We start from the raw sequence: 12,258 nt of genomic DNA on the forward strand, positions 1-12,258 counted from the left end.
TTAATATAGTTTTATATTTTATAATTATTTGAATTTTAAAATAACATTTTGTAAATAAAATTTGTTATGAGAGAATACTTCTCTTCCATTCTCTTAAAAATATTATCTTTTTTTTTAATTGGTGATTATTTATTATTTTATTATAACTAAAAAAATTATGTTAATTAAAAATGTATATTTGGTATAATAGCTATGAATACTGTTTTTACAAAACGTTGGTTATTTTTTAAATATTTTAAATTTATTATATCTTTTAATAATATGTTCCATAGGTATTACGCAATTTATGTGAATAAATAATATTTTAGTTATCAGTCATTATTAATAGTACGTTTAACACTTATCTAAAATAATTTAATGTGCACAATAGGTATATCCCAAGTTTCAATGAAATAACACGACGTATTTCCATTATATTATGTACTACAAAAAAAAAAATAGGCACAGATATATATAATAATCATACATATCTGTGGTACTAGGTAAGTAGTTAAAATATTGAAAATATATGCTAAATCATGATCGTGAATTCATGAACAGGCATTCAGGCATCAACCAATTTAAAAATATTTGCATTAAGTTTAGCGCTGGATTTTGGGTACTTTTCCCGAAAGTATAATAATATGGTATCACTGATTGTATGTAGAAAAGATAAGAACGTCATAAGCCGGTCGTCGTAATGATAACATGATATCACAGTTTTTATTGTTTTTAATAGGTCAATGGTTTTATATTATATATCCACCTTGATACGCGCCGATAATGTTTTAAGACTTTTGTCCGTTTTGTCATTTTGAGGTTATACCAATACCGCGGTGTTTCATTAAGTGGCCATGACTTTATTAAATAATTGTTCACAATAATATTTTGTGAACGCACTCCATGGTTTTTTAACGTCTAACGTATTCTGTGTTTCTGCGATAATTTAGCTTTTGCCGTTTAGTTTTACGCCGGACGTTAAAATAGTCGTTGTATATCATTTTTATTAACATCTCGCACCCGTTTGTCAAGGACGTTCGCCAATATGAGTGATGAAGAAGTTGTTCAAATTACCAGCCTTTTAGAGCGCACGATTTCCACCGACAAAGAAGAATTAAATCAAATACAGAAATTCCTCGAGCATGCAGCGCAAACGAATCTCCCAGGTTTTCTCAAAACTTTATCTAATGTCTTACTTTATTCCGTCAATAACCCGGTTGCTCGAATCGCCGCCGGCCTTCAGATCAAAAATCACATTACATCGAAAGATGAAGCAGTTAAGGTTCAGATGAAACAGCGTTGGTTGTCTTTCACTGAACAAGACCGTCTTTTTATTAAAGAAAACATTTTTAAAGCACTTGGCACGGAAAGTCGGCCTAGTTCCGCTGCTCAGTGCGTTGCCAATGTTGCTATTATTGAATTACCACTAAACCTTTGGCCAGGTCTTATTGCCTTGTTAGCAGCAAACGTCACTGATCCAAATTCATCAGACGTTCTTAGAGAGTCTTCTCTAGAAACTATCGGTTATATATGTGCCGAGACCGATCGTGACGTTTTAAAGGCAGAGTCAAATACAGTTCTGACGGCCATTGTTCATGGAATGACCCAACCAAATAGCCATGTTTGTCTGGCTGCCACTACTGCTCTTTATAATTCTTTAGAATTTACAAAAGGAAATTTCGAAAAGAAAAATGAACGTGATTACATAATGGAAGTCGTGTGTAAGGCTACTCAATCAACTGAAACTCAAATTAAGGTTGCTGCACTTCAATGTCTTGTTAAAATTGTCTCTTTATATTATGAGTATATGGAAAATTATATGACAACACTATTTCCAATTACACTACATGCTATTAAATCAGATTTGGATGAAGAAGCATTACAAGGTATTGAATTTTGGTCTAGCATTGCCGAAGAAGAAGCTGAAATTGTTTATGAAAGACAATGCCAAGAACAACCTAATGACAAAAAACTTATGTTGTACGCTGAAGGTGCATTAGAATTCATAATACCCGTTTTAATGGAAAAACTTACCAAACAAGAAGAAGGTGATGATGATGATGATTGGAATCCATGTAAATCAGCTGGTGTTTGTATAATGTTGTTAGCAACTTGTTGCCAAAGCAATATTGTGCCACATGTAATTCCATTCATAAATGCTAATATCAGCAATCCAGATTGGCGTTTTAGAGATGCTTCAGTCATGACACTTGGATCGATTCTTGGCGGTCTAGATCAAGCTGCATTAAAAAGCCTATTAGAACCTAACATTCCTGTTCTTATACATTTGATGTATGATTCTAGCGTGGCAGTTCAAGATACATCTGCGTGGACATTTGGCCGCATATTTGAGTTTGTACCTGATTTAATCATTAATTCTCCTTGTTTAAATGATGTACTTGGAGTGTTTATTAAAGGTCTTAAATCTGAACCACGTGTTGCCACAAACATTTGCTGGGCTTTTAGCAGTCTAGCACAAGCCACTGGAGAAGACATGAATGTCTTGACTCCATATTTTGATTACATTGTTCAAGGCCTACTTGAAACCACAGAAAGAGGTGATGGTATGAGATCAAATTTGAGATCAGCTGCATATGAAGCTCTTATGGATATGATTAAATGTTCGCCAGCTGATTGTTATGAAACTGTTAAAAGTACAACTTTAATCGTACTTAGTCGCTTGAACCAAATAATTAATTTACAATCTATGAATGAAGATTGTTTGGATATGCAAGGACTGTTATGTGCAACATTACAAAGTGTTATAAGAAAAATGAGTGGTGAAGATGTAGAAAAAATTGCTGATGCCATAATGAATGCTCTTTTAGTAATGTTGAGTACTAGCAAAGATAGTGGTTTGCAAGAAGATGCATTAATGGCTATAAGTCCTCTGATAGAAAATATTGGAAAAGGATTTAATAAGTATATGGAATATTTCAAAACATACTTATTTATTGGCTTACAGAATAATATGGAATTCCAAGTGTGTTTAGCTGCTATTGGTTTGGTTGGTGATTTGTCACGTGCTCTTCGTGAAGATTTAGCCCCATATTGTGATCAAATTTTCGCTTTACTTTTTGAAACATTGAGCAATAATACTGTTAACCGTAATTTAAAACCACAAATTTTGTCTTCGTTTGGAGATATAGCTCTTGGCATTGGTTCAGAATTTAAAAAGTACCTAGATCATGTTTTAAATGCTTTAGTTCAAGTAGCACAACTTCAGTTGGATCCCAATGATGCAGAAATTGTTGAATACTTAAATGAACTTCGTGAAGGTGTGTTGGCTGCTTATATTGGTATTGTACAAGGACTGAAGGGTGAAGGATATACTCCCAATCAAGATGTTTACTTATTAGAAGCACACTTACCATTCATGGTTCGGTATATGATTTCTATTTGTTCTGATCCCAATGCACATCCAGGAATATTAAAAAGTTGCTGCGGTCTTGTCGGAGACTTGTGCACAGCTTTTGGTGCTAAAGCATGTCCGGTTCTAGACAATGGAGAAGTACATGAACTTCTATACAAAGGACGTCAATCCACAGATGTTACTGCCAAAAGTCTAGCTCGTTGGTCTGCGAAAGAACTTCAAAAAATCAAGACCTTTGCAATGTAAAATATATAATTTTAAACGTGAGGCTCTATTGATCGTTTGTCTTCTCGTATGATTGTCTTTATTTAGTGCCTATATAATTTTTATGGTATAAATGGAACCAAAACGTGTCTGTGATTTTGTATAACTGTATGAGTAAATGTGCTACTCTGTATTCGTATTCCTACTAGTGTACGGATTTTAAAGTTAAGTGAGAAATTTTTTTTTATTTATATTAGTATACATCGATTGAGCTCATTTACTCGGCTCGTATGACTGACTGATTATCAAATAATATTTGTTAAATATTTAACTTGTATATAATATTTGTTTATAATATGAAAAATCTTAAAGTTGTTTCTGAGTGTCCGTTTTGTTCCGAGTGCGTATTTTTGTATGAATGCAATATTATTTATTTATATATTAGGTATCTTGTATTTGTTTTTATTGCCTGTCCGCCTGTCATTGAGAATAGTGTTTTAACATTCATTAAATAGAATCTTTCATGAATAAAAAAAATAGTTATTATTTATTAATGTAGTTAAAAATGAAGTTTATTTCTTGTATTAATAGTATTTTTGTTCTCTAACATTTAATTTATTTTAATTCATCGCTAATAGTTTTAAATGTTTTTACTTAAATTGCAATTTTTTTCAATAACAGTTTGGTCATTTGTTTATTTATTTTATTGTTGATAAACACCAGTTGATTGTTTCATTTGGAATTAAATTGACTACAAAATATATGTAACACTACATGAGAATATATATTATATTAAATTAATTCAAAATGTAAAAATATTTTTTTTTCTAAACTAATAGTACAAAATAATATAGACAATAGATTGTTTTTACTTTGTTAGAGATTAAAATGTATGAAAAAATTCTTTGTAATTTCTAATATGCACGAGAAAAATATATATATATATAATATTATATTATTGTTTCCAATTGTGCATTTGTTTTTACTATTAAATGACATTCAAAAGAAAAATGAAATACAATGAAACAAACAATAATTGTAATTAAAACTAAGTTCCTAGCCAAGGTGTCAGATACACTTCACTATCTTGGATCAAACATGTTAATACGTTGGAAATGGAATGAACATTTCAATATTGGCGCTCCCACAAAATAGAATATAAAAGTAATTAACTATTAAAAATATTAAATTTATTCTAGTGTTTACTGCTTATATGCATACGATAATTCGCAATACTTCTTAATAATAAAATATAATTTGATTTTTAATTATAATATTAATATTTACTAGATAGGTATACAATTTTACGAATGAGATATTTTTTGAGGTCATAGATTTCGAATCATAATAATATTGTGTTCAACCCATAAAACCATTCGGTGACACTGCCAACTTTTCTCTCACGGAAAATATTTCTATTTTTGAATAACGTGGTCTAGTGATTCGATATAATCATACATTCGTACTTACTACCTACCTACTGTATTCTGTAATAGTTCTTTAAATTATTTATCAGTTCAAGTAGGTACAAGAAGTATAAATTATAAGTCTAATTTATATTTTCATTTTTTTTTTTTTTTTTGGTCCATCGCTAGTAACCGGAAAATAAACAAATGTATTAATTTTTATTTTATACATTCGTTACCTACAGTCGCAAGTTGCAATCTCCAACCTTGAACTCCCATAGTGGCATAGTCCCATCTCCCGTCAGTAAGCAGTTATTTGCTGAGACTACGGATAGTTTTTTTTATTTTATTTCATAATACATATTTTTATATTATACTATTCTTCAACGGCTGTGTTGACGTGGTTTGGCAGCTCTGGCTAACGTTGTTTATGCGCATTGTGCCGACTGTAAATAATAAAATGTACATTGGACACACTGGTATTTAGTTTTTATTGACTTTGCGATGCACGTTAAGCGTTGATGATAAATGATAAATGATAAAAGGTAAAATATTAAAAATTAAAATGTTGTTACTTATTACTTAAAACATAATACTTATAATTTATAAAATATGGTAGTACTCGAAGTTATTGCCGTTCTACTGTTCTACTATTAACTTATAATAATTATTATAATAGTTTTTAGTTGGTTATTATGATATATTGAATAATAATTTCTAAGAAAAATTCAGAATCGCCTTTTATTTAAAAATTATTTAAATTATAATATCAATGAATTCTGTGCACTTTAAAATATTTGAATAATTCAGTATTCAATACGAATAATTTTTTCATGTTTTGGGTATGGATAATAATGAACAATAATTTAATTCAATGTTGGTGATATTTTGTTTTCATAAATCTATCAAAAACTATTAATTTTTGTGTGTCACCTTCATACTCTGATACTCATCCTACAATTTATGTCTCTGGATATTTTTTAACTAACATTTTAAGTAAAAGGTAATGTAATACAGTTAGTGTTTGTAGTTTGTATTAATCTTCAATTTTTTGATTTATCAATTCAATAGGATCAATTTAATTGCTGTTTCAAAAATGACTGAGGTTGACTATCGTTATATAGCGTTTGAAAATGATCATACATATTTGAAAACTACAAATAATAGTGATGTAAATTGTCAATTGTTGCAGACCAGCATTTCTACAGTTGAGTAAGTATTAATACTAATTATTTGGTATATGCACAACATAATAAAATAGCATCCTTCACAATTGACACAGTATAATACCTATTCCTTAAGTTTTGTTAAACTTAAATTTATACCTATATTATCTACTTTAAGAATGAACCTCATCTATAAAATTGTAATGATTTTAGATCCTGAATGAAGCAATATTATTTATTTTAAAATGTTTTAATTTTTTTATTGTCTGTGAAGACATTTTTGAAAATGATTTCATAAAATCTTATGTTAGAAAATTTGATTTTGTTTATACTGTGGCGAGTCATTAGTTAAAAATTATCTATATTTTTCATAATAATTGGGATTAAAAAAATATGTAGGTATGATAATTTTATATCTAAAACTTAAATAATAATACTAAAATATTTGTTTGGTAACCATGGTAAAAATATTAATAATAATAATAATAATAATAATAATAAACCAGTTATTGATAAATTTTAATAATAATATTTAGATGAATATACAGGCTTAAAGAAGTGAAAATATTAATATAATATCTATCTTATACAAATAAGAATTTCATTAAAATTATAATAGCTTAACAGATAATATAGGTAATCACTAATTCCTAAATTATAATCAGACTTAACATATTATCTTATTATTTTTTCACTATCATTGATAATTTTAGGATATGTAAATTCAATGTTTTTGACAAAAATGAATGCTACCTAATGAATTATTTATAGGAAAAATAAACAAATTATAGCAAAATAAATATAATATAAAATATCATAGGCTGTATTATTGTCTTCGCTTAGATGTGTTTATCATACACAATGATAGGTATATCATTTCAATTTCTAATTCATGTTTGAATAAACTTTAATTTTTCTATTGAATACATTAATTATGTTTAAATAATTCAATAATTTAAAAAGCACAAAGTACTTATTATGACTTATTAATACTAATATATTTTTTAGACCCAAACATGATGCAGCTGTTTCATCAAAAACTCAACTAACTAGAAAACAACAAAATAAATTTGATATAAATAAAACTACACAGTGTAATGTCGATTCAGATGTACAAAACTCAAATGTATTTTTAATTCGTGATACTTTGGATTTTCCATTATCTACAGACTTAACAATGTAAGTATAAATTAATTAAATATTATTAATTTCTATTAGCAGTATATTTGTTTTTACTGATATATAGATTATTATTTTTAGATTAAAAAATCAATTTGCTTTTAAAAAAATTATTATTGGTAACAATTCAAGTACAAGACCCATACAACCAAAACTGAAGAGCACTTCAAACATTGTTCCCACTACACAAACACAATCAAGTGCACAACTGATTTCATCTCAAATTAATCCTTTAAAAACAAATTTACAAAACATGTAAGTAAATTGTAATATTATTTTAAATTTAAATAGCTTATAATGAAATTCTTTGCATGTCTTTTATGATGTATATTTTCATAAAATAAAGTAATTTTGTCCTTTTTTTATAAACATTAAGAATTTATTTATTATTTATATATCCATTCAATTTTTTAGAGATAAACAAGCTTTTAGTTCAAAGTTCAGATAGTTAAAATTGATATTTTTGAAATAATTTTAATAGAGTGTATTGTTATAAATCAACTTGAATAAGATCCATTTAAACTTTAAATAATAATAATTTATTTGCTGCAACATGTTGAATCATAGCCTATAATTTCAAGCCTATTTATAATACATAAATACTAATAACAAATATTTCATGTTTTATTTATAATTATAAAGACAAGAAATAATAAAAATATATTCTTAATGGTTTATTAAAATTATATTTCACTCATATATTTATTTTCAGAACATCAAAAAACACATCTGCAAAACCCAATAAACAACAGTTGAAACCTTTTATTAAACCTATTAAGTCCATTAAAAACAAAATTGTTTATGATTATAAAAACAATACATGTACTATTGAATTAGCCACTAATTTATGTCAGCGTTTATTGAGTGGTGAGAATATATTCATGTGTAGAAAATGTGATAAAATTTTCACAGAACATAAAGATTTGTTAGATCATTATATGATTCATAATAAATGTAAAACAACAAATCTAATACTTCAAGAAAAAGATCAAAGGTAATATTGAATAATATTCTACTAATATTAAAATATATAAACTAATAATATTTTTAATTTTCAGAGAATCCATACCAATTGATAATGTAAAGAAAGAAAATAAAGATGTTGATAAAAAAAATATTAATAATGATAAAAATATTTCCAAACAAACTATACCAGTTATTAAATCTGCATTAAACTCTAAAAAAAATAAAGTTATTTTTCAAGGAGAGTGTATTATGTGTCATTCAGTTTTTCCAGATCTTGGAGAACATATAAGGACTGTTCACCATAGTGATTTGACTAGAAATAAAGTTAATATTCACCGCTGTACAATTTGTGGTATGGAATTTGATATTAAACAACAACTACGGGCCCATGAGTTGTCTGCACATAAATCTACTAATACACATACTTGTGAACATTGTCTTAAATATTTCTTGTGTAAGGAAGACTTAGAAACACATATTGAATCTCATTGTGGTGACATGAAGTATTTATGTCCATATTGTGATGCTGGTTTTCCTAATTCCAATGGATTAAGAACTCATCTCATTAGTCATATTGGTTTTGATAGTCCTGAATACTCAACTTCAGAAACACCAGTTAATCAAATTGAATATAGTCCTACAAGACCACCGGAACAATTTGATCACTTGTTTTCTGAATTAGATAATGTCTCGGAAGATGGTGACAATGTTTATATAGAACAAGTTGATGATAATAATTATCAAGTCAGTTTTTTTAAGGACAATGAGGATAATGCATCATCACAAATAGACTTGCTTACTGATGATGGTTACGAAATTGATACAGAACTAAATAAGTTAGCATTATTTATTTGAAAGTAAATTTTAATTTGGCTATTCATTTGGAATATATTATATTATGTTAAAAATTGTATTGTATCTAATTATTTCTTCTTTTTTTTTTTTTTTTAGTATACCTTCAGAAGATAATAACAAAGTTATCACTAATGAACAGCAAGCATCATTATTAAATAAAAAGCGAATAAGTTATACAGTGTGTAGAATATGCTTGAATATTGTAAGTTATTCAAGAATTGGTAGACATATGAAGAAAAAACACAATAATGCTGCTCCGTACCAGTGTGAGATTTGTCATGCTGAGTTTAATCGAAAACACATTATGGATGACCATAGAAGAAAACACACAAATAATAAACCTCACAAGTAATAACATAAAACTGTATAGATATTATTGTAGTATATCATAATGCTAATTACTGTAAATTTTAAATAATTGAAAAAGTAAAACATTTTAAGACATTTGTTAGGGGCTTCATGATCATAATACTAATAAATTATTGAATTTAACCTTTTAAATACCATGATATTTTTTTTTTTAGGTGCACAGAATGTTCTAAATGTTTTACCTATAAACATCATCTAAATAGGCATATGATGATAGTTCATAATTCTGATACATTAGAAAAAGTATTCAAATGTTCTGTATGTGATAAAGCATTTTTATTTAAAGAATATTTAACGCTCCATGTCAAGTATGTTTATCTAATAATATAAACTTTTATATTTCATATGTTACGTATAAAAAAAACAATAAATTTAACATGCCTTTGTATTATTGTATTTAATAGTAGCCGCCATAAGGGTAAACATTATATGTGCCAAGTTTGCGGCAAGAGTTTTTCTACTAATGCTGCGCTGAATAAACACCAATTATGCCATACAGACGAACGGCCATTCATGTGTGAACATTGTGGACGGACTTTCAAATGTAAAACTCATTGTGATACTCACAAAAAAAATATGCATCCTGGAGATCATGAATTAACAGTACCACAAGAAAAATTTGAATGTGAACTTTGTAAAAAACTATTTAGCACAAAAGTATATCGTGATATGCACCTTAAGCGACACAACGGTCAAGGCCATCAATGTGATATATGTTACAAACTATTTGTTTCCAAAGCACATATGCAAAGACATATTAAAATAATGCATCGAAATACATAGTTATTTATTATTATTTAAATAATATTTTATTTTTGTTTTGTAAGTATTAGTATTTTAAATTATTTATTAATTAAATTTTATTTGATTGTGTAATTTAATTATAAAATATATTTAAACCAACATTTCTAGAATCAAATGTTATTGGTCTTTATTTTTTTACCTGCTATCCTTTGCCCTAGTTTATTTTTATTTTCCATTTTAATTATATACTTGCATTATCATTAATTAATACTATATACTTAAAATATTATCTAAATTTGAAATAGCTAATATCATTGATTATAAAATAAACTATTTGGTGACCCCTGGCCTAGGTATTAACTGACAACATATAGGCAAGGTTGTAAAATCCAAATATTTTGTTAACACATTTAGAACTATGACTAGAAACTTAACTTAGTGTCTAATACTGATAGGCAATGTTGATAATTATGTTTAACGAAATACTTATATTAGGTCAGAAATTTATAAATACAAGATAAATTATATATAATCAATAATTATTTGTTTTCACAATTTGTTGTGCCGTGACACTTTGAACTACATAAAATATTATTTTTTTTACAAGCACATCTATAAGTTTTGCATTATGTTTTGCAAATTCCTACATCTTGTATAGCCTTGTGATCCCGCGATTCCATATCCAGCAGCCTCACGAACCATATAATTTCTTTTACTCCGGCAGTCGCGATTGTCTTTTCATAGTTCAATATATTTTCAGGACACGGAACCAGTTGTGATCTAGTGAACCTATTTTTTATCATACCCACACTCCGTACCTACATAGTAATTTATTTTAATATTGTTATTAATTTATTTTAACAATTAATTTTTATTGTACTCACATAATTTATACATAATATCAGCTTCATATGCAACAAAGACCGCCAAAAGATTAAGGGGTGAGCCACGTGCTCTACATCCACGTCAGGTATGGGTAATCTTACTGTAGTTCCTAATTGAAGTTCTGTCAACAGTTCAAGTATTAGAATATACTTCATCATTTTTGATGCATGCTTTTGAAGGTTAGTTATGGCTCCTTGTCTATGATTGACTAGTCATTAAAATTAATTCCTTAATTTACGTCTGCCGGTAAAATATTATATACTGTCATACTGAATTAAAATAGTGATAATAACAGTAGAACAATTGACGAGGAATACCTGCAGTAGGAATGAAAGTTTGTAGATTCGATAATCTTCGTACATTATTATGGCACCGATTAGCCAACAACTTGGCGAATTCGACAGTACGGTGAGTCCGTTCAATAGGTTAAACGTAAGAAAAATAACGAATGATTGACTCGTAATGGAAGAAGAACGAGTATAATATATACCATATAATTATCACCTGTATTCGTATCGTTGATTGGGCTGCTCTTAAGAGAATTAGGTACGAGCATTATTCAAAAGATGTATTTTTCCTAGAATCATTGTTGATAATCTACGGTAAACAAATAAACCTAAACTGTGTACAGCTACAAAGGTGCCACGAATAAATATATATATTGATAAATAACGCGTATAGGTATTATAACATTGATTTTAGAATATTCTAAAATCAATGATATTATTTGTCTCTTATGTATCTATAATCATTATAAAATGTATAAAATATTGAAGGTCCTGTATACATAAGTCACCAACTCTATATAGTAACTCTATTTACTTTAATTGTGTGAATAGGAGCTACTTCCCAGCTGAGTACATGCGTTTTATGTCGTCGGCGGTCAAGTTTCACCTAGAGAGCCCCTATTGACGGGTTTTTCACTGAAATTATAGTACAGTACCATAGCCCTAGAAGGGCACGTGCGTATAATTATTAAATTGTTACTCTATCGCACGTTTTATAATGAGAACTTGTACATTTTAAGTTTTCGATCAACTTTGACCGTCGATGTAAGACTATGATAGTAACTAAGCGACGTTTCCTTGTAGTCCAACAACCACGGGTCGCCGTAATACGTCGAAGTTATGTA

The 12,258-nt window shown here is 28.1% G+C and overlaps 2 protein-coding genes and 1 long non-coding RNA gene across 4 annotated transcripts; 2 read left to right on the top strand and 1 right to left on the bottom strand.

Moving 5' to 3' along the window:
• Positions 1-817: 817 nt before the first annotated feature.
• On the top strand, positions 818-4,509 carry LOC114125721 (importin subunit beta). The gene has a single exon (XM_027989488.2). The coding sequence runs from the start codon at positions 1,025-1,027 to the stop codon at positions 3,596-3,598; it is 2,574 nt and encodes an 857-aa protein (XP_027845289.1). The 5' UTR covers positions 818-1,024; the 3' UTR covers positions 3,599-4,509.
• Positions 4,510-4,576: 67 nt separating this feature from the next.
• LOC114125722 (zinc finger protein 708-like) lies at positions 4,577-10,416 on the top strand. 2 transcript variants are annotated; one of them, XM_050210678.1, is made up of 9 exons: positions 4,577-4,720; positions 6,034-6,174; positions 7,137-7,307; positions 7,389-7,562; positions 8,020-8,301; positions 8,366-9,109; positions 9,225-9,476; positions 9,653-9,805; positions 9,902-10,416. In XM_050210678.1, exons 2-9 carry the CDS (start codon positions 6,059-6,061, stop codon positions 10,278-10,280), a joined length of 2,271 nt encoding a protein of 756 aa, XP_050066635.1. In that variant the 5' UTR covers positions 4,577-4,720; positions 6,034-6,058; the 3' UTR covers positions 10,281-10,416. The 2 variants fall into 2 exon arrangements, with proteins under 2 accessions (XP_050066635.1, XP_027845290.2); XM_027989489.2 differs by lacking the exon at positions 4,577-4,720 and adding an exon at positions 5,583-5,965.
• Positions 10,417-10,909: 493 nt separating this feature from the next.
• On the bottom strand, positions 10,910-11,606 carry LOC126555828 (uncharacterized). Its single transcript, XR_007606957.1, has 3 exons — positions 11,444-11,606; positions 11,126-11,366; positions 10,910-11,059 (listed from the first exon to the last, which is right to left on the bottom strand). It is a non-coding gene; the product is annotated as an uncharacterized LOC126555828 (long non-coding RNA).
• Between the last annotated feature and the right edge of the window lie 652 nt (positions 11,607-12,258).

The sequence above is a fragment of the Aphis gossypii genome, chromosome 1, assembly GCF_020184175.1.
Source record: "Aphis gossypii isolate Hap1 chromosome 1, ASM2018417v2, whole genome shotgun sequence".
Lineage (NCBI taxonomy): Eukaryota > Metazoa > Arthropoda > Insecta > Hemiptera > Aphididae > Aphis > Aphis gossypii.

Coding starts and splice junctions, on each gene's coding strand:
- LOC114125721 (XM_027989488.2), top strand. CDS start 1,025: ATGAGTGATGAAGAAGTTGTTCAAATTACCAGCCTTTTAGAGCGCACG.
- LOC114125722 (XM_050210678.1), top strand. CDS start 6,059: ATGACTGAGGTTGACTATCGTTATATAGCGTTTGAAAATGATCATACA. Junction 6,175..7,136: donor ACCAGCATTTCTACAGTTGA/GTAAGTATTAAT, acceptor TATATTTTTTAG/ACCCAAACATGATGCAGCTG. Junction 8,302..8,365: donor CTTCAAGAAAAAGATCAAAG/GTAATATTGAAT, acceptor TTTAATTTTCAG/AGAATCCATACCAATTGATA.